General features: G+C 48.0%; 3 protein-coding genes across 3 annotated transcripts in view; 1 reads left to right on the forward strand and 2 right to left on the reverse strand.

Annotated features, from left to right (window-relative positions):
- Positions 1 to 6,913, reverse strand: part of LOC131107862 (protocadherin-15) — a 104,806-nt gene extending 97,893 nt beyond the window's left edge. Inside the window, exon 1 of the mRNA XM_078799314.1 lies at positions 6,562 to 6,913. The gene's annotated coding sequence lies outside the window, so the exon portion shown is untranslated. The remainder of the gene's footprint in view (positions 1 to 6,561) is intronic.
- Positions 6,914 to 10,488: 3,575 nt separating this feature from the next.
- On the forward strand, positions 10,489 to 13,190 carry plek (pleckstrin). The gene is made up of 9 exons (XM_058058720.2): positions 10,489 to 10,678; positions 11,391 to 11,546; positions 11,616 to 11,797; positions 11,865 to 11,956; positions 12,029 to 12,213; positions 12,514 to 12,618; positions 12,690 to 12,773; positions 12,835 to 12,904; positions 12,994 to 13,190. Exons 1-9 carry the CDS (start codon positions 10,637 to 10,639, stop codon positions 13,131 to 13,133), a joined length of 1,056 nt encoding a protein of 351 aa, XP_057914703.2. The 5' UTR covers positions 10,489 to 10,636; the 3' UTR covers positions 13,134 to 13,190.
- A 7,253-nt stretch (positions 13,191 to 20,443) lies between these two features.
- prokr1b (prokineticin receptor 1b) lies at positions 20,444 to 22,727 on the reverse strand. Its single transcript, XM_058059255.2, has 2 exons — positions 22,246 to 22,727; positions 20,444 to 21,567 (listed from the first exon to the last, which is right to left on the reverse strand). The coding sequence occupies exons 1-2, from the start codon at positions 22,725 to 22,727 to the stop codon at positions 20,856 to 20,858; spliced, it is 1,194 nt and encodes a 397-aa protein (XP_057915238.2). The 3' UTR covers positions 20,444 to 20,855.
- Positions 22,728 to 25,151: the final 2,424 nt, after the last annotated feature.

Genomic DNA, 25,151 nt, shown 5'->3' on the forward strand with positions numbered 1-25,151 from the left:
CAAATGAACTTCAAAGCGACAGAAGTAATTCCCACTTTCGGCTGGTGTTCATTTTCCCGAGCTAAAACCTCGTCCTCTTCATTAAAAGCCCATCCCTCCTCATCCCCTTCAGCTCGTCATGTTCAAACACTTTCCCAGCGCGGGGAGTCACGGAATCAAATAAAAAAGGTTACAGCGGCTGCAGCTTACCAGCACGGCCGTCTATCACCACGCTACGTCCACACGGCGGGTGGATGCCCTTTCCCACTAGCAACTTTCATGGGGTCCTTCCACCGCCGGGAGATGGTCGTCCTCGCCATCCATGACAACTGCTACGTTTTTATCATGACTGCAGCGTCGTGGCTTTTGGCGTCTGAATGGGCGATGGAGCAAACATCTCCAGCACGGTTGGTGAGGGAGATGCTTCCTTCCAAAATAAACGTGCTGCTCGTATTTTGTCACTCGGACCCAGCAGGTCGTCAAGGGACAGTGTGACACCTCCCTTACCTGAAAATAAAACACCTAAAATACGTAAACACGTACAATACAACCTGGTGAAGTATACTCCTCCAGCCCAAGCCCCACACCAGCTAACCCCGCCCTGCCAGGGGGGTTCAGTGTTTGATGCCACGACTGAGCGGTCTGTGAGTAAATCCTTCCACTCACCGACGTTCCTTCTGACAGCATTCCATTCATCTGGTAGATCCGCCACGGCACAGTCTTCACCTCGCCTTGTTTACGCTATGATTTATAGCAGTTAAGCCATTTTCATCATGGGGAGAATCCATACAGCGATATAGAAATATCACCTACCCTAGTTCTAGTACCACTGCTTCTAGTACCAACAACTCCAAAACTTTAGTTACATTACTAAAGTCGTTATAGATTTTAGAGATTTTGCAGGGTTTCAATGTCAACAAGGCCAGAGAAAATGATTGGCTGTCATCTTCCATGATTTAATATATATGCATATGTATACACACACAGTCAGTACACCTTCAGGAGGGACGAGCATGACATCTCGTTAGCCTGACGTAACCTTGAGGCCCTTAGCCTTTGTTGCCATTTGTTTATTGATTATATTTAGCTTAGCATGATCTCAGGGTTCGTTATGAAGTTCGTTATGAAGTGTTTGTCTGTGAGGTGACAGATCAGAGACGCTTTGGGCACAGGTCCTTTCCTCAGGACGCCGCCCTTTAAAGGAAAGGACCATAAAAGTAGCATCCAGCCGTGGGGACCAATGGCGGAGGAGATAAGGTCAGACGATGCAGACGACCATCAAACCTTCTTTGGCTAAGCAGCTACTAGCCTCGCTTGGTCAGTACGCTCGTATTAGCATGGAGTTGTATGGCACCCCCGTCAGCAGGGTAGTGCATCAAGTGTGACTTACCCCCACCCCTCATCCCTGTGGAACAAAAACAAGCTCCCAACTAACAGCCTTGCTTGTTTGATTTAAAGCAAAATGTCACTGTGCTAAAAAAAGTCACATTTGGAGTCCCAAGACCAGAAGCTAGGCAGATGACACGCTAGCTAGCTAGCTAGCTAGCTATCCACGCCAATGTAAAGCCAGTAGAATAATCAAACAACAATATAATAATATAATGGACTCCTTATCAAACCTATTCTCTTTGCATTTTAGCTCGTTTAGTTTAGTCTACTTTGGTTGACTAATTATTATTATTATTTAGTTAGTCCTTCCTGGTCTACTTTGGTTGACTAATTATTATTATTATTATTATTATTTAGTTAGTCCTTCCTGGTCTACTTTGGTTGACTAATTATTATTATTATTATTATTATTATTTAGTTAGTCCTTCCTGGTCTACTTTGGTTGACTAATTATTATTATTTAGTTAGTCCTTCCTGGTCTACTTTGGTTGACTAATTATTATTATAATTATTATTATTATTTAGTTAGTCCTTCCTGGTCTACTTTGGTTGACTAATTATTATTATAATTATTATTATTTAGTTAGTCCTTCCTGGTCTACTTTGGTTGACTAATTATTATTATAATTATTATTATTATTTAGTTAGTCCTTCCTGGTCTACTTTGGTTGACTAATTATTATTATTATTATTATTATTATTATTTAGTTAGTCCTTCCTGGTCTACTTTGGTTGACTAATTATTATTATTATTATTATTATTATTTAGTTAGTCCTTCCTGGTCTACTTTGGTTGACTAATTATTATTATTTAGTTAGTCCTTCCTGGTCTACTTTGGTTGACTAATTATTATTATTATTATTATTATTATTTAGTTAGTCCTTCCTGGTCTACTTTGGTTGACTAATTATTATTATTATTATTATTTAGTTAGTCCTTCCTGGTCTACTTTGGTTGACTAATTATTATTATAATTATTATTATTTAGTTAGTCCTTCCTGGTCTCCTTTGGTTGACTTATTCTTACTATTTAGTTAGTCCTTCCTGGTCTACTTTGGTCGACTTATTGTTGTCTTTTGTTGTTGTCCTTTCTCGGAAGTGAAGCTGAACGCCTACGCCATCAGTGACATCATCCGTAATGGAATTGGACGTTTTCTGCGGCTTGAGGAGGGCATATCTTTGTGGTCATGTTGGTGATTGGACACGTGCTGGTCCACATGCAAAGCAAAGCCATAAAAGCCGGTCCGGGCGTACTCGTGTTTTCCTGGAGTGCTAATGGAACGCAGCCGCCAAGAGGTGTGAAGTGTAGCACGTCTAGCAGGGCCGCACTTGCAGGGAATGAGAGGCGCGTGGAGGACAAGAGAATGAAAGGGAACACGTCGGCATCGCACCCGCACGTTGCATTTTAATATTCACCACAAGTCGGCTCGTGATTCATTTGGAGACGGTTGGCTTTGGCACGCGGTGATAGCTTACAGTAAATGCAATCATCTCCCTTCATGCTTCACTGGCCAGCTGGACGCCTTCTCACATCCAGTCCGGCTTGGCTCCGGCACACTTTGAAGGGAGCGTCTTGGAGCTGATGCTCGGAAAAGACCGACTTCAGACTGGGATGGACTGTTCAGACGTTTACGTCCACGGACGGAAGAACGCCATCAATCAGCCGGCGTGACGCTCACAATATCACAGTACATATTCCCGTCAATCAATCGGACAACAGGACTTGATCATCTCGGAGGTGCGTTTGGGTTCCTTATTGTGTTGGAAAACTCCCATGTGGCCACTTCATGTTCCTGTTCCTGTTCATGTTCCACACCCGGCCCTCATAAGTCCATTTCCCCAACGAGGGATTCAATATTAATACACGGAATATAAAAAGTATGGCATGGAAAAGCCTAAACTTTGATGAGTGGAGATTGTGCTTCTTGTCACTCACTAAACGGGGGGGGGGGGGTCTCCACTCCACCCAAACTGGTGGCTTCTCGGCATTTTCTCATTGGGATGGCTTATCTTACGTATCTGAACCACTTCCACACGCATGAAGGGGCGCCAGCTCTAATACGTAGCATCACCTTTGGCTCGAGGCCTGAGGCATGGGGAGCTCGTGGCGAGCCAGCCAGTAGATAGTGGCTGGCTGGCCTGTGGCGAGGTGTCACTAGGCCCGTAACGTAGGTCTTGGGTGTGAATAACTAATAATGTCGCTGTAGCTAGCTTAGCATGCAGCTCATGGAGCCCTGCTGGGGCTTTGGGGGGCTTTTTTCAGAAGGCTCATTTGGACTAAAAATGGCGTCCAAGGAAACGACAGCATGCATCTGCTTCCCATCAGACATCATTCCAATCATGCGGGTGAACCTGAAGGCACATCGTTACTCGTCCTGGCATATGAAGTAGTAACTCCACTCCTAGCGCCGAGTCACCGAGTGGAGTACCTGATCTTTCCGAGTCCAAGCAGCGCCCCACCAAAAGGGAAAGCTTGACAACATCGGCCGCTGTCAGTGTTTGTCAATCAAGCAGACGGAGCGGCGGCATGAAGGACCGGTCCAGGTGACTTAGGATGTGAGTCGGGGGTTCGGAAATAATGACATGCTAATGAGCGGCGGCTTCCCAGCAAGTTGGAAATGTCAGCGGCCTCGTCGGAACCTTCCTCACCTCCTTGGAACATATTTGTACCTTCTTCTTTTTCTTTGGCGCTCCCCTGCGGTTAGCCTTTTGTGCTCATTTCCATACTTTTTCTGCCACGTAAAAAAAAAAAAGCCACCATGAAAGCAGCCTTCATCACCTGAAACGGAGTCCGAGCTCTCCGTTTTGTACGTGAGTTCCTCGCCGCAACTTCCTGCCTTCCCCAACGAAATCAGTCACCCCGGCCGGCCCTGGACGCGATACTGCCGAGCATTGCAATTTCATGCACTCGGGACAGATAAATCTTTCTCCTTGGCCGACCCATAAATCTTCAAGAGGCTGAACGGCCACACGGTGCGCCATGATGGCTCCTGATGCCGCTGGAAAGGCTCCCCTTTGAAATCTGGGATGCTTCCCAGCTGCTCGGAGATCTCATTACATTCCCGATCCTGCTGCAAATGGAGGAAATGAAGGAGCCACTTGGGGCGCTGGCAAAGGGGCGCAGGCAAAGGGGCGCAGGCAAAGGGGCGCAGGCAAAGGGGCGCTGCTTAGCACAGCAAAAGAAATGATATCTTCACTAAAGATCTCATGAGGTCAATGGTGGAGAATTTGATCAGATATTCTTCAATGCAAACATGTCAACAACATTTGCATTCGCCATCCGCCTGAAGCGTGCCGACGGCCCCCCATGGAGCGGGGGATGGACCCAGGCGGAATATCAATGCGGGCAGAGTGGCCGGAACCAAGCTGCTCTTCATCTCTGGTTTCCCAAACGTGAGCCCCGGCAACGAGACGGACACATCCTGCATCCAAAGAAAAGCCTTTCAAGGATGCGGTGCAGAACCCGGAAAAACCTGTAGCGAGCTTCTCATCGGCTAAATCCACATCAGAGGAGCAGCAGAGGAACCACAACACAGAAATCTCCCTCAGGAGCAGATAACAGCTTTACTCATCGTAAGCCGTGCCGTGCCAGGATCCCGTTGGCCGGGATAAGCCGCCATTCTTTAGGTACAATACGCGATGACATCACACATGTGGTCCCAGTCCACTTAGCTGGTACCATGACCCGACTTTGATATGCTCAATGAAAAGCATATGGCCGATGAAAACAGCAACTGGGAACTGGTCCCTGACATCAGTCATCAACTTTCCTCGGATGTTTTAAAGATGGTTTGGGATCATCGTCTACATTGTTCCACTTTTGAAAGCGAAGCCTCAATTCGCATACGACATTTAAAGTTGACGTGCCGCCCATGACGAGCTCGCTAGCAGCTCAGCATCATTTGTGGAGGAGACGTCATAGGGCGACGCCTCTAAAGCAGAGTAAACAAAGGCAGCAGATCCAGCAGATGCTGGACTTGGCTCCGTATATTTTTATCCAAATAGTCGTCACACCAAAATGTCGTGATGCTGCTGGATGTTCACAGTATCCCAGGCACACTGGAAGTTTGGTTTCCTTTCCAAAATAGGCAGGTCATCATTTCACTGACGACTGCCACAAACTAACACCTTGAAAGTCCAACATAAACTCATTCTGAAGAAGGATACTACTCCACCAGTACACAGGAAAAACATCAAAACAACTACAATGCATCATGTCTTCTAAACGCTATTCCATGATAGCGACAAGGCTGCAAAGAATGATGGATCTAACATAAACATCTCTCCAGAGAAATGTTGGACGCCAACATTTGCTTTCAACGCAACAAGACGGTCAAAGTGATTGGCGGCTAAGCTTTGCTAGGCAAAGGCCAAAGGTCAGGGCAACTTCAGCCCTCTAAACACAACAATAGCGTCCAGAAGACACGGACATGTGACAGTCAGGGTGCACTCAGTGTCTTCATTCATGGGGTGTGGGGGGATGCTGGAGCCTATCCCAGTCATTCACTCTCACTTTCATACCTGTGGACACTTTCTAAGCCAACTTGGACGCACGGTTAAAAGATCTGGAAGATCTCGGTCGGCTCTTTGTGATCAGGTGGCGAGCTGCCTGTTGGAGACCCCTGATGGGGGGGGGGGGGTCCTGGTGGACTCGACTCTAGGATCAAGTGAACTTTGATCAGTCAGATGTTCAGTCAGTGCAAAATGCATGTGCACTTTAAGGTCTACTCCAAAACCATGTTGATATTTTTATAGCCATTCTGTTTCCAAGAAAGCTCATGAACGTTTCATTCTGCCGTCCCACTTCCGGGGTCCAAAATGTCTCCAAATAAAACAGCAACGTGCACAACCTGCGCCTTGGATCAAAGGTTACAATACACGTCTGAAAACACTCCTTTAACCCTGCCGGCACACGCACACTTGAACGCATCATCCCGAGTATCGATCGTCTTCAATTTGGAAGCTCAGTCCGCAAATTGCCTCCAGCCTCCAGAGCTCGGCAAGCGTGGACTCCCGGGACACTTGATGAAACACGCTGCGTGGGTAATGACCGTGCAACAGCGGGGGCAGCCCGCCCCAAACGTCCGCTTTAGCGCGTTTCCTCCCGAAGACGATTGCGTGGCATCCGTGCGTAAACATCAGCCGCACCATGGCTCCACTTACACCGCAAACAAGATGATGCACCGTCTTACCTCACAGGCGCGTCCGCTGTATCCAAGTGCGCCAAAGGTCATTGCGCAAATATTCAGACAAGACGGCGTAAAGATAACAGGTAGGCTGCACAGCGCATGACCCAATTCCCTGCCCGGCGTCCTTCACATGCGCTCAAGCCTCTAATCTTCCTTCCCGGGGGGGGGGCCTCCCCAGCCGGGACGTGTGTAATCTGTCCCCCGGCAGCCGGTGACCAGTGCCGGGATCACTTTCTCCCGCACCGGCTGAAGTTGTGATGCGTTCACGGACGCCGGCGGCTCTCCGGAGCGGACGGTGTTTTCCAGCGAGGGAGTTTTCCTGGTGGCCGTGCGCGTTGCCTGACGGGCGCCAGGTAAAAACCGGGATGGCCTCGGCGTCAGCAAATGAGCTCAGCTTCAAAAGGAGAGAGTGAATCTAAAGCAGTGGCTTGCATCGCTCGACCCGCCGTCCAATTCCGTTTGTTGCTCTTTGGCGCCATCCAGCGTTGGACGGCCATATTGATTATCTCCCTCGTGCTTTGATGGGTCGGATGGATGTCACAACGCTGGTGGGCAACGTTTCAATGCACCATGACACATGTACACATGTACATGTACATGTACTCTAGTAGAGTACACACAAGTACTAAAGTACACAACAGAAAAAGTACTAAAGTACACAACAGAAATCATCTTGCATGTACAAACCAACTTATTACATACCATAATTGTCACGGTACGGCTTGAGAGCTTTAAAGTTGGACCCCAGGATGCAGACAGCAGGACCAATTGCAGGTAAATGATGTTTATATTTATAATTATATATTATTATATATTATAATTCTATATTTATTTTGTGCAATAATTGCAGCAACAGGAAAAAGCAACTCAACTGGCTGACGGACAAACTAACAATGATCCCACAAAGGGAGAAGCGCACACCTGAACTAAATAGAGGACAAATTAGGGACAGGTGTGGGTAACCATGGCAACAAAGGCAGACGAGGCAAAACAGGAAGTCCAATACAAAATCAGAGTGTTCAAAAGGGAAACCAAAGCCCAAACGGGGAACATAGGGCGGGACAATAATATTGCAATCATGATACAGTCAGCCTCGTGTAGTGGTTCACTCAGCTGACTAACAGATAAATGGCCTCAGTTCACAGAGCTGACTTTTACTAGGTCCACTTGGCATAGTGGTTCACATAGCTGACTTTTACTAGGTCCACTTGGCATAGTGCTTCCCATAGCTGACTTTTACTAGGTCCACCTGACATAGTGCTTCACATAGCTGACTTTTACTGGTCCACTTGGCATAGTGCTTCACATAGCTGACTTTTAATGGCTCCACCTGGCATAGTGCTTCACATAGCTGACTTTTACTAGGTCCACTTGGCATAGTGGCTCACATAGCTGACTTTTACTGGCTCCACCTGGCATAGTGCTTCACATAGCTGACTTTTACTGGGTCCACTTGGCATAGTGCTTCACATAGCTGACTTTTACTGGTCCACTTGGCATAGTGCTTCACATAGCTGACTTTTACTGGCTCCACCTGGCATAGTGCTTCACATAGCTGACTTTTACTAGGTCCACTTGGCATAGTGGCTCACATAGCTGACTTTTACTGGCTCCACCTGGCATAGTGCTTCACATAGCTGACTTTTACTGGGTCCACTTGGCATAGTGCTTCACATAGGTGACTTTTACTAGGTCCACTTGGCATAGTGCTTCACATAGGTGACTTTTACTGGTCCACCTGACATAGTGGTTCACATAGCTGACTTTTACTGGCTCCACCTGACATAGTGGCTCACATAGCTGACTTTTACTAGGTCCACCTGACATAGTGGTTCACATAGCTGACTTTTACTGGCTCCACCTGGCATAGTGGTTCACATAGCTGACTTTTACTGGTCCACCTGGCATAGTGGTTCACATAGCTGACTTTTCCTGGGTCCACCTTTAATGAATGCGAATCCTCAACAGCAGGAGGCGTGTCCCCATCACCACCATGCTAACCCAAACAGCATGATGGCCGCCTTGGAGGACAAACACCACGAGGGAGCCTGATGGAGTCGGCTTTGTGTGACCGAGGCCAGAGGAGATGCTGCCCAGCTGGAGGAGAGGCAGCTTTATTCTCCCAGAAGGTCTCCACAACGCCCCCCCCCCCTCGCCTGCCGCCTCAACATGGAGCTGATGGGGCCACGCTGCTGCCAACCACACGTGTTGGCCAAACTCCATTCATCAACTTCCTGTGGTAGCTTCAGGCTAGCAATTAAAAAGGGAAATCAAATGTACGAAACATTTCAGCTCCTGTGTTTGGAGAACAGGGGGGGGGGCAAAGCGGGCCTGCGGCTGTGTTTGATTGGCCCTGGGCACAATCTACAGATACAAGCAGGAAGTAGACATGAAGAAAGAAATGACAACGGAATGCAGAAAGCCATGACTTTGACAAGCATTAAGAATAAAGTCATATAATATATAATATTAAAAAACATGAAACACTAAATACTGATGAGAAAAACTCATCATTTGGGGAAAATACAATATGTCAACATATTATGAAATATTATGCAATACATCATACGAGGACAAAGAAACAGTTGGAATGTTGGAATGTTTGCTATTTGTTGCAGCGCTAGCAAAGACATGACAGCTGGTGGACTCCCAGAAGGTCTTCATGGTCCAAAACTCAACTCACTGAGGCTGACCGGAGTCCCCGGAGAAAAGCCACGCATGGACGGGGAGAACAGGGTGTTTTTATTTGCAATCCAAGCGCCATATTTGACAATACAGTGAAAATGCATGAAGCGTTTTTGTGAATTTTTGTGATCATTTGAGGCTTTCTTTCATATATTATATATGAAATATACATATATATTGTATATATATATTGTCATATATTTGCTATATAATGTTATTGCTAGTATGCCTATGGCGCCCTCTAGAGGAGAACCGCAGTATGTTCTGGGAATGATTGCAAGATGAACTCCTAGCCACTTAAATATGCCTAAACCTATGATATCATAGATATCATAGATAGGGTTATAATTATTAATATTGGCTACAAAACCAGGAAAACATTTGTTTTATTTCGTTTTTATTCTCCTAAATTTGGATAGAAGTCATGTCAAGCTTGTGATGGAGGCAAATGAATTACTAATAATTAGAATTGATGATTGTATAATCATCAATTCCTAAACCACCTCCTGGATGGGCATGCCCAGAAGGCGTTCCAGGACGCCATCCGGGCGAGATGTGCTCGCTCCTCGCCCGCTCTCTTAGGGTGAGTCCGGCTGCCTGATGGAGGAATTTTCATATTCCCATGTATTAGTACTTCAAAGTAGTAGTTGTGAATATGAATATTTACATCAACCAACTTGGTTGGTTTAGGGGGGTAGTATATGAACATGGCTGTAAGTAGCAACCTCATGGTGGGTGGATGCCTGGGTTTGCCTTGGGCCCCCAAATGACGAAATAGGAGTCAGATTAGTCGTTAAGTTGACAACAGTGATCCCTCCTGCTACATCTTCTTATTCCCTGGCAGAGCAGGTGTCATCATGTCTTTAAGAGCACGGGCAAGCAGGCAGTAGTCCATCTCCACTATGCGTAGCGGTCCAAACGTACGCAGGAGGACCTTACCTGGACGTTATTCCATGAATTCCAATGTTCTTGTGCTCATGGCCAACATCTCACACTCAGGATGAAGACACTTGGCTTTTTATTAGTCGGCTGTCTGATTCAACTTTGACACAGGAAGCATCGACATCCTGCAGTAGTCATAATCACGATCATAGTACTACAGTAATATTTCCTAATATGGGCCAGGAGCACGTCCAGGATGATGTTTCCACCATACTGTCCCAGCAGGCGGAAATGGGTGAGAACATTTGAGTAACATTTATAGAAAGAGGAAGCAGATTAAACACTCACACCCGCCCTTGGGACACTTCCTGCTTGCCGTTTGCGGTGTGGAGGCGCTGCAGCTGATGCATTGAAAGCTGGTGGAGGAGCTGGGATGGGATTCTGATAAAGGAGGAGACAAGCAGGCAGAAGAAGGAGAAGAAGGACAAGAAGGAGAAGAAGGAGCAACGGGATGGAACCCCAGCAGATCAGAGAAGGATACTTGGTGAAAAAGGTAACACGGGTCACTTCCTCATCACAGGCGACAGCTGTTGGTGGAGTTCACTGGTGTACTGTGTACTGTGTACTGTGTACTGTGTACTGTGTACTGTGTATTGTGTGGAAATACCTTCTAAGCTCAGCTACTGCAAATATTCCTTTCATGTACACGAAGAATCATCATTGAGTGTTTGGTACACAACATACTTTGGACTGCTAGCATAGATCCAGAACATCCTTCACCTGAGAACCTGGCCTCTCGCAGACGAAAGGCCTCCTCCATCCCAGCTACCAGGACCTTCATCGGTCCAAGGCAGCAGGACTCTAGCTCGGCCGCATCGGAGCAAGATGGCTGCAAAAAGAAAACATCAGAAATAATGGGGAAACCAGGGAAAACTTTTCCAAGTGAATATCTAGTATATGAATATCAGGGAATATCGTGGGATGCAATCCAGGCCTGCAACGCCTTCTCTGCTGGCCCAAGCACCATCACCATCACTGGGCTCCATGTGGAAGTTCAGCTGCAGCATCTCCTCCATGAGGGCCATTTATTGCTTTATCTTCTCTTTGGTGGCGTCTACCTCGCCTGCCCTGATTGTTGGCTGTCAGGAACATCAAATACACTCCGCTTCTTCCAGCTCCTTTTCAGACGTGTTGAATGGCGCAAACGTAAACGTTTCCTGATGATGTTTGACATGTCACATGATCTCATCCTGTGTCGCCCACAGCGTACGCTGCTGAGCTCCTGGACCGCCGTGTGGGCGGTGCTGTCTGAAGATGGGCTGGAATTCTACAAGAAGAAAACAGACCAGACTCCCAAAGGGATGATCCCTCTGAAGGGGGCCACGCTAGTCAGTCCGTGCCAGGATTGGGGAAATCGAGTGGTACGCAAGCAGGAATAAAGATTCCAGGTTTTGGAGGTTCCCGGTTTGACTTTGCGCTTTCTTCTCCAGTTGGTGTTCAAGATCGCCACGCACAAGAAGCAGGACCACTTCTTCCAGGCCTCGCACGTGGAGGAGCGAGAACTGTGGGTGAAGGACATCAAGAGGGCCATCGCTTGCCTGCAGGGGGGGAAGAGGTTCGCCAGGAGGTCCACAAGACGCTCCATTCGCCTGCCAGACACGGTCAACCTGAAGTAAGAACCGGGAATAAAAGAATTCCTGGTGAAATTTCCATGAAGTGTTAACGTTGTGTTCCGTCAGTCTTCTCTACACGCTCCTGAGGGACCAGACTGAAGGCATCAAGGAGTTAAAACTGGAGCGAGACAACCGCATCTTCAACCACTGCTTCACGGGTACCATTTCTTCTCTTGACCTTCTCCTGTGGACGATGCAAAGGTCACGCTGACCCCCCGCTTGCTTCCAAGGCTCCACGGTGATCGAGTGGCTGACTTCCAAGGAGAAGGCCAGGAACAGACCGGAGGCGCTGATGTTGGCCACGGGGCTCCTGAACGAGGGCTTCCTGCAGCCTGCCGGGGACCTCTCAAAAGAGGGGGCGGACAGCGGGGAGAAGTCCGTCTTCCTGGACCAGACTGATGCTTTTTACTACTTTGTAAGTCAACGGCAGGAATTTCACCCAGGACCCCTCCAACGGGTCCTGGGAAAGCCTGTGGATGTGCCAGGAGAAGCTGGGCAAAGTAGCTGGGGAGAGGGAAGTCTGTGGTTCCATGCGGGCTTAGAAGACATGTCATCCACAGGAACATTTCATTCAACAGTTGAATCTATCTGAATGTTCTGAACTCCTGTTTCCAATTGAGTATCAAAACTCCATAAGTGAACTTCCCAAACGGAGTTCTGATGTGTTTATGGATAAAGATCATCGTTCATGACGGATGTGTCTTCCATCCGCCAGGCCGACAGCGGCTTCTACTGCGAAGGCTACTCCAGCGACGAGGACGCGCTCGTGAAGGAGGAATTCAGAGGAAACATCGTCAAACAAGGATGCCTGCTCAAGCAGGTAAGCTGCCTTTCTCCGTACAGGAAGTCCGTGTGATCACGTGATCACGTGACGATCATGGACGCTCTCAGGGCCACAGGAGGAAAAACTGGAAAGTCCGCAAGTTCATTCTGAGAACCGATCCCGCGTACATGCATTACTACGATCCCACCAAGGTGAGCACGGAGACGTCCAAGAATTCCTTCTTTGCCTTATTCTTCTTCTCCTGTACGCCAGGGTGATGACCCCCTGGGGGCCATCTACCTGCGAGGCTGCGTGGTCACAGCTGCGGACTTTGTGCCTGATGGTGGGTGACGGTTCTATTTTTATTCCATTCTCTTCCTTTTCTAAAACCATGACCCCCCCTCCCCCCCCCCCCCCCCCGTCCCACAAAAGCCAAAAAATATGACATCGAAGGCAACCTGTTTGAGATCATCACCAGGGATGAGAAGCAGTACTTCCTCCAGGCGGCCTCCGGCGAGGAGAGGAAGGACTGGATCCAGGCGGTCCAGGCGGCGTCTAAAAGCGGGAAGTGATTGAGAGTAGAAGAAGATGATGCTGGATCAAACTTCTTACACAATCATTCATCATTCCAGCTTCATGATTGCTTCGCTCCACCCCCCCCACACACACACACACCAGACTTCCGCTTTCAAAAAGTGTTATCTTCCACGCACAGACATTTCACACTTCCTAGTCCACTTTGGCTTCAACTCTTTCTTTCTTCATTTTAGCGAGCTGCTCTGCATTAAATAGAAGTCAGTGAATGCTTCCATGACGTCACTTTTCCTTATTCAGTCCAAGATGAACACCACAAACCCAAATAGGAAACACAAAAACCTCGGTTGTGGTGATTGATTGGTTCCAGACCAAGCGTGGTAAGTGAATTTCCATAAAGTAGAATTCCTTATTCCTAAATGGAATAACTTGGTAGTTCGAGCAGAGGAAACCGCCTCCTAATTATAAAATGTAGCATTATAAACACACACACATACATATATATATATGAATACTGTTACTGATCTTCGTCGTCTGTATGAGTTTACATTTGTAATTAATATCTCATACACGCAAATAGAGGGCTAGAAAATACGATATTTATTAAAATAGTGATTCTCTCTCCCCACTGTATGGTGCGCTGCGCCATTTGGCCACTGGGGTGCGCCAAATGCCAACTCCTGTATTGTGAGCCCCGGCAACAATGGCGTCATACTGTGAATGAATTATTATCAATATTTATACAGTATTTGGGGAACCGTGTTGAGTAGTAGGTTAGATTCGTTAGTACTCATGAAAACATGCTGTGAAGTGTCCACGCCACTCCACTCTTCTTTTTCTCTTCTTCTCATCTGAGCTTCATCAAGTCAAAGACGACTGATTTATGTACGTTTCGTTTTGTTGGTTCACGTTCCAAGAGACCAAGAGACCAAGAGACCAAGAGACCAAGAGACCAAGAGACCAAGAGACCAAGAGACCAAGAGACCAAGAGTTCTAGTATTAGGGAACATTTGTTCCCATGTGGTGGTCATGCTAGTCTAGAGAGAAGTGTAAGATCTAACATCAAGTAAAACCAACAAAGCATTTGAAGGCACATCTGTCTCAGCCATGGTGTGCCCGTCTTAGCCGTGGCGTGTTAGTCTTAGCTGTGGCGTGCCCGTCTCAGCCATGGTGTGTTAGTCTTAGCCGTGGCGTGTTAGTCTTAGCCATGGCGTGTTAGTCTTAGCTGTGGCGTGTTAGTCTTAGCCATGGCGTGTTAGTCTTAGCCATGGCGTGTTAGTCTTAGCCGTGGCGTGTTAGTCTTAGCCGTGGCGTGTTAGTCTTAGCCGTGGCGTGTTAGTTTAGCCGTGGCGTGTTAGTCTTAGCCGTGGCGTGCCCGTCTCAGCCATGGCGTGTTAGTCTTAGCCATGGCGTGTTAGTCTTAGCCATGGCGTGTTAGTCTTAGCCGTGGCGTGTTAGTCTTAGCCATGGCGTGTTAGTCTTAGCCATGGCGTGTTAGTCTTAGCCATGGCGTGTTAGTCTTAGCCATGGCGTGTTAGTCTTAGCCGTGGCGTGTTAGTCTTAGCCATGGCGTGTTAGTCTTAGCCATGGCGTGCCCGTCTCAGCCATGGCGTGTTAGTCTTAGCCATGGCGTGTTAGTCTTAGCCATGGCGTGTTAGTCTTAGCCATGGCGTGTTAGTCTTAGCCATGGCGTGTTAGTCTTAGCCATGGCGTGTTAGTCTTAGCCATGGCGTGTTAGTCTTAGCCATGGCGTGTTAGTCTTAGCCGTGGCGTGTTAGTCTTAGCCATGGCGTGTTAGTCTTAGCCATGGCGTGCCCGTCTTAGCCATGGCGTGTTAGTCTTAGCCATGGCGTGTTAGTCTTAGCCATGGCGTGTTAGTCTTAGCCATGGCGTGTTAGTCTTAGCTGTGGCATGCCCGTCTCAGCCATGGCGTGTTAGTCTTAGCCATGGCGTGTTAGTCTTAGCTGTGGCGTGTTAGTCTTAGCCATGGCGTGTTAGCCTTAGCCATGGCGTGTTAGTCTTAGCCATGGCGTGCCCGTCCCAGCCATGGCGTGTTAGTCTTAGCCATGGCGTGTTAGTCTTAGCCATGGCGTGTTAGTCTTAGCCGTGGCGTGTTAGTCTTAGCCGTGGCGTGTTAGTCTTAGCCATGGCGTGTTAGTCTTAGCCGTGGCGTGTTAGTCTTAGCCATGGCGTGCCATGGCCTGCATGTTTTGACTTTTAAATACATTTAAATACAAATGCAAATATCGACTGATTTTGTTTGTCTTCTAACTGCTGTGCTGATGGATTTGTTGAGTCTTGCATCTGCCATAAACGACTCGTATCGTAAGAAGTCCACCTCCTCTAAAGAGGAGACACACAGCAGACAAATAAAAAGCAAAGAAAGCTCGATGCCCGCCACTGGAGACCGGCTCAGTAAATCTATTCTAGTGGACACGAGGACATCTTCAAATAATTCCCTCAATTCGTCATCTTAAGGGGGGGGGGGGCTATGAGGAAGTGCGTCTAGACGGCGTCCTCCTGCAAGTTAGCCTGCAGCTTCTCACAGGAGGAAATGGCCAATATCTCTACCTCGTCCACCAGGCAGTAAGCTCATCAATGCTTCCAAATAAAGACGGAATATCCTCCCCCAGGTACATGGGGGGTGGGGGGGTGGGGGGCTGTCTCTATCAGGTTGTCTTCCTATCAGCTCCCACCAATCCCGACTCGGGCTCATGAAATGCTTCACCGATCCAATAATGTCTGAGAGAGCACTTAAACCAGCAAAGCACACGATAAACATAACCTTCTACGGACGTCATCGTCTTCCATCCCGCATCCTCTTCCTCGTCACATGATGAATCAGGTGACCATCGTCTTCCATCCCGCATCCTCTTCCTCGTCACATGATGAATCAGGTGACCATCGTCTTCCATCCCGCATCCTCTTCCTCGTCACATGATGAATCAGGTGACCATCGTCTTCCATCCCGCATCCTCTTCCTCGTCACATGATGAACCAGGTGACCATCGTCTTCCATCCCGCATCCTCTTCCTCGTCACATGATGAACCAGGTGACCATCGTCTTCCATCCCGCATCCTCTTCCTCGTCACATGATGAACCAGGTGACCATCGTCTTCCATCCCGCATCCTCTTCCTCGTCACATGATGAATCAGGTGACCATCGTCTTCCATCCCGCATCCTCTTCCTCGTCACATGATGAATCAGGTGACCATCGTCTTCCATCCCGCATCCTCTTCCTCGTCACATGATGAATCAGGTGACCATCGTCTTCCATCCCGCATCCTCTTCCTCGTCACATGATGAATCAGGTGACCATCGTCTTCCATCCCGCATCCTCTTCCTCGTCACATGATGAATCAGGTGACCATCGTCTTCCATCCCGCATCCTCTTCCTCGTCACATGATGAACCAGGTGACCATCGTCTTCCATCCCGCATCCTCTTCCTCGTCACATGATGAACCAGGTGACCATCGTCTTCCATCCCGCATCCTCTTCCTCGTCACATGATGAACCAGGTGACCATCGTCTTCCATCCCGCATCCTCTTCCTCGTCACATGATGAATCAAAGGAAAGGTATACAAAACTGTGGTGAGACCAGCCATGTTGTTTGGTCTAGAGACAGGAAGCAGAACTGGACGTAGCAGAGATGAGGATGCTGAGTTTCTCATTGGGAGTGACCAGGATGGATAGGATCAGGAAGGAGGGACATTACATACATTACATGGCCTTGGAGATAAAGTCCTTTGGGCCAGACTGAGAGGATGGTTGGGAGAGAGGGGAGCTAGTCCAGAGGAGAGCTAGTCCAGAGGAGAGTTAGTCCAGAGGAGAGCTAGTCCAGAGGAGAGCTAGTCCAGAGGAGAGCAAGTCCAGAGGAGAGCTAGTCCAGAGGAGAGTTAGTCCAGAGGAGAGCTAGTCCAGAGGAGAGTTAGTCCAGAGGAGAGCTAGTCCAGAGGAGAGCTAGTCCAGAGGAGAGCTAGTCCAGAGGAGAGCAAGTCCAGAGGAGAGCTAGTCCAGAGGAGAGTTAGTCCAGAGGAGAGTTAGTCCAGAGGAGAGCTAGTCCAGAGGAGAGCTAGTCCAGAGGAGAGTTAGTCCAGAGGAGAGCTAGTCCAGAGGAGAGCTAGTCCAGAGGAGAGCTAGTCCAGAGGAGAGCTAGTGAATATGTTGGTAGAAGGTTGCTGTCCATTTACGTACATATTTAAGATCATTGGTATGAATGACATTTGTTATTATTAATAGCATCCCTTTGATTTGTTACATGCATCATTATTTAGTATCGTGTAGTCTTATTGATGTATTATTCAGTATTTTAATGAATATATAGTTAGGTTTAGTATTTAGTATTTAGTAATATTTTAATGATGTATTACTTCATTCATTCAATGTATTTACTGTAAATATTTGTAGTGAATTCTAATGATTGTTTGGCCATTCAGTATTATGTCATTGAATGACATTTCTTTGTGTTTATTCGTATTATGTAAATGACGCCATGAATATTTTAGTCGTGTACTAGCACCTTCTCCCCCAACAAACACCAACGTTTGACCTCGGGATGTAAAAGAATGAGTAATTGCTGACTTGGATGAAGTCAAATGTGTTTCTTCCTACTTCTTGTCAGACGTGGCGTAAGTAGCTGAGCAGGTCGACACGAAGGAAGCCATCATTGACGGAAACGTGTCAGCTGGGCGAACGCTCACTTCTTCATTTAAGCTGGCAAAAGGCCGACTATTGATCCAGATTCTTCTTAAAGAGGGCACGAGGCCAGGCGGCCAGCGGGGTCATTAGTCACGATTTGGCCGCAGGCAACGTGAGCGTGAGGGAACGGTCATTAGGGGCGGGGGAGGGGTGAGGCCCCCCTACAGAACACCCAACGATCATATTGGTGGCCTGACCGGAAAGCTGTGGCACGACGCCGCCGCATGATGTGACAGGGAGCACTTTGATGATGAGGAGGGTAGCGAGCTAACTAGTCAAAGCACGTAAGTCGTAGTTGTGCTCTTATAAATTTAAATAAAAAAATAAAATAAAATAAATATACATTTATTTTTAGCCATTTCCATCAAGTGTCACCTGCAGGAAGAACGTCATTTAGCACCACGAACAGCTCCACATCGGGCCTCAACATGCGGAGCTTGTCTTCTCTGCAGCTTATTGGGAAGAGCGCTTGAGGTTGCTTCTCATGTGTGGCATCCTGCTGTTCTGCAACGGGGCCTGTTAGCCGTTAGCGTATTATTCATGGCTTCAAGTGACCTCGCCTCATTAAACATCTACACGTCCAAGACACACTAATCAATACGCAGAAAGCGCCATAACTACATAAACAGTGTAGTCATGAATAACGCTCAACATGAAGGGTAAGAAAAAGGGCTAAGGAAACGATGCACCCAACACCATGAATGTATCCTACTTATGAATATGCATTGCATACAGTACAGCCAAGGCTTGCTTGCATACGCTTAGAGATGGCTGCAACGAAACAACAGAGGCACCGGAGGATTAACAAGGTTGCATCTCAGGCTATCACCTCAGCTCGCACACAAACATAGTCCAAACCCTAGACTGCCACGAGCTAGAACTACAGCAGTGAGATGCAAACACACTGATCCACGCAGGGGCGTGGGACCTGAGAACAGGCACTTCCTTCAAGGCTTCCTCTCCATCTTCCACTCCACGAAGGATTGAAGTCCGACTGATCTCTTCTCAGGATGAACAAACTTGGGTTTGCATCGCCTCACCATGCTTTCTTCTATTTTATCATTTCATCTTCCTCACCGCCATTGAGGTTTGCTCTTGCTGCACGGCTGTAAGGCCATGCCAACGTCCACCATAGTCGATGTTTCTATTTCTAGTTGATGTCCTATTAGTCTTGTTTCCAATAAATACTGCATTGGAGTACAAACATTGTATTGAGTATTTGCAGTCGCCTTATGGCTGTGAGGCCGTGCTAATGGCCATTGTGTTTGTCAACATAGAAATCAGGTCGTATTTAAGTTAGCGCTTGCTGCAAGGATGTAAGACCATGCAGATGTGTATTTTATGTTTTATTGACGTTCCCTAAGAGTTTGCTCATTTGTTTGGCTTTCTTATGATTGTACCTCCAAAAAGACCCCCGTAGGAAAAATCCACTTTATTGGCAGCTGCATCAGTTCAATACAACGAAAGCGTATACATGCTCAAGCTAAGACACATCGGCTCACAGAAAAATCCACCTGGCAACCAACACGTCACTAAAGGCCAGCAATCAGCACACGACAATATCCACACCGTCAATAAACGACTTTCAGAGGGAAACATCAAACTGTGCTGCTAGTAAAGACGTACGGTGGTTCACAGAAAGCATCATGTGACATTTAACGTCTGGCAACATCAATCAGTAACATGACAGCTTGAAAGGAACATCAACCGTGCTTCTATTGTGCTTCTATTGTGCTTCTATTGTGCTTCTATTGTGCTTCTATTGTGCTTCTATTGTGCTTCTATTGTGCTTCCATGCTTCCGCTGTTGGATATGGTTTCATTGTGTTACCATAGTGACCCCAACATATGATTTATTTTCCTTTAAAAAAGCCCAAAAACATAAGTCCTTGGGTTATGGTCGACTTCCGTTCCTTGACTGTGATGTAAAGGGAGTTTGGTGAAGCCAAATGTAACTCACACTGTACAAAGAACACAACACAACACACAATAACAACAACACACAACACTCAATACCAAAACAGTCAATACAAGAACGGCAGACACACTGCTGACTTGGCTACTCTATGGCTATGATCACACCGCAGGTCAGGTCCACGTGTTTGGCCCCCATGTGACCTTCATTGACTCGTTCATGTCAGCCTGAACGGTACATTTCTGATGTTATCAAGTGCCACTCCGACCTCGCTCGTATGTTGATATCAATCCGATACTTATCCAGGCTTATCCAGGCTACTCAAGTCTGAAGGGGCAGGTTGCATATGTCCGTCATGTACGTCATCTAAAGGCTTGGATGAAGTCGCTCACAGCAATGTCCCACCACTCATCCACCCAGCCACCCACTCCTCCGGACAGACGTCCCCACCCACGGCCGTCGCCGGAATTCCTTCTCTTTCTTCATCATTTGGTTAAGAAAATATGACTCCTGTTGCACAAAATCCCTGAAATGGCCACCAAGGTGTGAAGGACACCCGGCAGCAATGTCTACTTCCTAAGGAAATATGTGAGACGTCATCCTGGGGCGCATACACTCGTCAAACGACCACATAAGAAACAGCCCAAACCGGGCGTCATACTCTGCAGTGCTAGCGTAGCCGGTGAAATTCAAGGCTGACGGGGGGGACGGGGGGACGGGGGGGACGGGGGGGACGGGGGTGACAACGTCAGCTTGGTGCTGTAGACCACCAGCGGTCGGTAGGTGGAGGTACTCCAATCAACATCTGCCCACATTTCTGCACCTCATTTTGTTTTGGTGCCTTCTGCTGACCTTGGGTTGACCCAATCAACCTCATTTGACATTTGACTCAAATACTACAGTAAGCATCAGTTATGTGATTGGTCAACATGAAAAATAGATCCAAATATGTATTGATCCACTCACAAAAATGATGGAACGTGGCCAAGCGTTTGATATCGTTGGCCGACGTTGCCAGTCGTGAGGTGGTTGCCCTGCATTCTGGCGCCTTGGGGTTGTTTCGGGTGTTCCGTCAGGGCAAGTCACTTCAAAACAAGAACCAGAAAGCCCTGCAACCCAGCCTCAGTGTCGCCATTGGCTCGCTTCACTTCAGATGGATGCATTCTATCTCCTCCGTGACCGGCAAAGACACCGTCCTTAAATCCAGCTCGTCCGCAGTCCGACTGGGGGCGTACGTGGACCTCCAGCGCAGCAGCACGATCTTCTTTAGGTACTTCACTGAGTTGTTCTTGACGCTGACGAAGCAGAAGGTGTTGATCATGCTGTTGCTCATGGCGAGGCATTCAATGACGTAGAAGACCACCAGGGAATGCTTTTGGCGGGAGATCAGCGTGGGATGGAAGTCTCGCAGGATGGTGAAGCCGTAGTAGGGCGCCCAGCACAGGATGTAGGCCATCAGGATCCCGATGAGGACCATCACGGTTTTGCGGCGACAGCGCAGACGCTTCCTTATTTGATCCGTCTGGAAACCTGGAACGTTCTTGAACCAGAGCTCGCGGGAAATTTGGGTATAGCACATTGCCATGACGACGACCGGTCCAACAAACTCCACGGCAAAGACGAACAAAAAGTAGGAGCGGTAGTAGGCCTGTTGGTCCACCGGCCAGATCTGAGCACAGAAGACTTTGTGAGCGCTTGGGCTGGTGGTGGTCCCGCCGTGGGGGTACGTGGTCTCAGAGGCAAAGTAGGCTGACGGAATGGAGATGAGGACGGGAATAATCCAGACCCCGGTTATCAGGCAGTAGGCTGTTTCATACTTCATGCGGGGCTTCATGGGATGGACGATGGCCATGTACCTGAGACGACAGAGGCAGGTTCATCTCCTTCCCATAATGCATTGCAGCAGAATGATTGATGATGGTTTAAAGGGATAGCAGGTGTTCGGGGATGCTTTGTATCTACGTTTGGCCGAGACGAGCCTTGTAATGATTCAATTAGCGCACACGGAAAGTTAGACATGAAAACACGAGCAGGCACAGTGATCGGCCTTGGAGGAATTGATCAATGATTGGCCAAAAACTCATTAAACCCGTCGCCTCGGGGTTTCAGCCACCACCATTTGTATTATTCAACTTTGAACCATAATACTACGTATGTACAACGATTATTCATAACATTATTCATCCGAGTGGTTCATCTGTCACTCCTGTATCCACACAGCAAAGACACATGAAGACCATTTCAACAGAAAGCGACTATCTGCCAAATCTGAATTTGTCCAGTGTTCCGATGTGGGGGGGGGGGTCTGTGTCAAGTCTACATGGGCTTCCCGTCGCTTCCTGAACAAAAATGCCAAAACGGAAGAATGAACATGGCAAAGATTTACCAGCGTTATGCCAAGATGGCGGCAGTCGGCGCGCTAGTCCTGGTTATTCAAAGGTAGAAGATATTTGGAGGACTTTTACAACAAACAGTGGTACATTAGACCTCTGGGGGCATGTGGTTGGGGGCAGGTCTTCCTCGTTGGGACTCACCTGTCCACCGCAATGGCCAGCAGGGCGTTGGTAGACACGTAGAGCGACGCGGTGCGCAGATAGTTGACGGACGCGCACAGCACCAGGCCGTGGTCCCACGACAGCTGCTTGACCACGTAGTAGTCCACCAGGAAGGGACAGCACACCACCGCCACCAGGAAGTCGGAGATGGCCAGGTTGGCGATGAGCAGGTTGGTGAGGTTGCGTAGTTTCTTGTAGCGAGTCAGCGTGGCGATGAAGATGAGGTTTCCCACGCCGCAGACCAGTATGATGCAGACCAAGACCACGCCGATGACGATGGTGGCCACGAAGAAGGCCTGACCCTGTGTGGTGTCCGGGATCTCATCGGGGGGGGTGCCGTAGTCCAGATCGTACTGGTCTACGTAGTGATCTACGTAGTGGTCTACGTAGTGGTCTACGTAGTGATCCGCCTTGCCGGAGGAGGGCGGAGCCAGCAGGTGGCTGATGTTTGACTCGCTCATGTCCTTTTCCTTTCAGGCGTCAGATGGAAATGAGCTGGAAGCGGCGAGACACCGTTTGGGAAATCATTCCTGGAGCTTCACCTTCACCTGGAAGAGAAGGACGCATGCATTATTCAGGCCAGATGAGGATTCACAAACAAATCACACGCCGTCTGTCCTGCCGGGTGATGTGGGTGAGGTCGGTGTAGCGATAAACGCTCTTTACGCAATTTATGCTGACCTTGTCTCTTCCTGACAAGTCGTTGCTGTCGACTCGGCTCACAGGCCTTTTATTTGTGGAGCCTCCATTGATGGGGTGCACAGACCATAACGCCAGAGAGAGGGAGAGCTTGGTGATCATGGGAAGAAGATTTGACCTACGACCTCATCAGGGTCAGTTCAGTTCAGACGACACCTACCAAGACCCAACCGTGCTCTTCGACGCAAATGTTGGGTTCAAACCATCACCAAGCATGACTTACTGCCAACGGCTGCTCAGTCATACCCGAGTCACGCTCCTGTGCGGCAGGGGCTCACCCATCCATTTATACATCCATCCATCCATCTTTCCATCCTTCCATCCATCCATCCATCCATCCATCCACCCATCCATCCATCCATCCATCCATCCATCTTTCCATCCTTCCATCCATCCACCCACCCATCCATCCACCCATCCATCGAACCACCCATCCATCCATCCATCCATCCATCCATCCACCCATCCATCTATGCACCCATCCATTTATACATCCATCCTTCCATCCATCCATCCATCCATCCACCCATCCATCCATCCATTCATCCATTCATCCATCCATTCATCCATTCACCCATCCATCCATTCATCCATTCATCCATTCATCCATTCATCCATCCATTCATCCATTCATCCATTCATCCATTCATCCATTCATCCATCCATCCATCCATTCATCCATTCATCCATTCATCCATTCATCCATCCATCCTTCCATCCATCCATCCATCCATCCACCCATCCATCCATCCATTCATCCATTCATCCATCCATTCATCCATTCATCCATTCACCCATCCATCCATTCATCCATTCATCCATTCATCCATCCATCCATTCATCCATTCATCCATTCATCCATTCATCCATTCATCCATCCATCCATCCATCCATTCATCCATTCATCCATCCATCCATTCATCCATCCATCCATCCATCCACCCACCCATTCATCCACTGAGATGCCAAGCAGAGATTCCAACCCAGGTCTTTCCATCTCCTACATACATGAATACATGAAAAGTATATGACATATATGTAAAGTATAAGTAAAGTATGTGTCACGTGTATCAAGTACTTGGCATATGTATCAAGTACGTGTCATATGTAGTACTTTTCAGGAGTAAACTGGGCTGCTGTAAAAGGAGTTAAAGGCGGGTTTCATTCTTCATCTTTGGGATATTTTGCCGAAGCAAGGCACATTCATACACGTGTTTACATTTGAGCAACTGCATTGTACTCTCCTTGAGTACACGTGAAGGATGGGAATGGGAGATGGGATGGGAGTCATTTCAGAAGGAAGGCAAGGATGTCCATCAATGCTGACGGATGGATGACTGATGATGACTGATGGATCCATGCCTGAATGAAAGCTTCCATAAAAACCCTCAGCAACGAGGATGGTGATAGTGCAAGAACCTACCAGCGAATAAAGCAGAAGGTCCAGCGGATCGTGAACGAAGACAAGACTGACTTGATCAGCATCCTTCATCTTCTCATCTTCACCACCAGCCTCCGTGGCTCCTCCGCTCTCCCTCTCTGCTCGCCTCTTTCTCACAGACAACCAAAAGTTGTTCCTCCTGCCCCTCCAATCATGACCCTGATCATGACGCTGAGGGGAGGAGGCGGCCGGAGGAGGGGTGGGGGTGGGGGATGTTGGAGGTTGGAGCTCCCCCGCCTTCAGTGTCAGCCAGCGTAGTGATGTACGCACAGTGAAGGCACCATTCAGAGATCAACAAGCTTTGTTATTGATCTTTCATTCTTATTGTTTGAGTGGGATGATACACGCCTGCATGGGGGTGGGGGGTATTCTTATGGGATCCCATTAGCATGCCAAACATTCTGATGCCATCCAAACCAAAAAGGACCAGCACTGAAACGTCACATCATGCTACCAAGGCCAAAAGGAGTCCGATTTAGGCATATCTAATCCTCTGCCAAACTCCATGGCGGCTGCGTTGAAGTAGGGGTAAGCAGGATAATTCCATCCCTACTTTGTGTTACTGTGTCTTTAAATGAGCCGAATATCTGCGAAGTGCTGTTAAAGCACAAAATAGTGCAGCGTGATCATCTTCACCCTAGAGAGGATCTTTGTCTCCTCCTCTGGTGCTCAACTCTGACGGGCTCTGTACAGACCCGTCCAAGTCTCCAAGTATAAGGGAACGTAAGAGTCACATAATTATTGA

The sequence above is a fragment of the Doryrhamphus excisus genome, linkage group LG20 (genome assembly GCF_037039965.1).
Source record: "Doryrhamphus excisus strain RoL-2023G ecotype Guam linkage group LG20, RoL_Dexc_Guam_v1.1, whole genome shotgun sequence".
NCBI lineage: Eukaryota > Metazoa > Chordata > Actinopteri > Syngnathiformes > Syngnathidae > Doryrhamphus > Doryrhamphus excisus.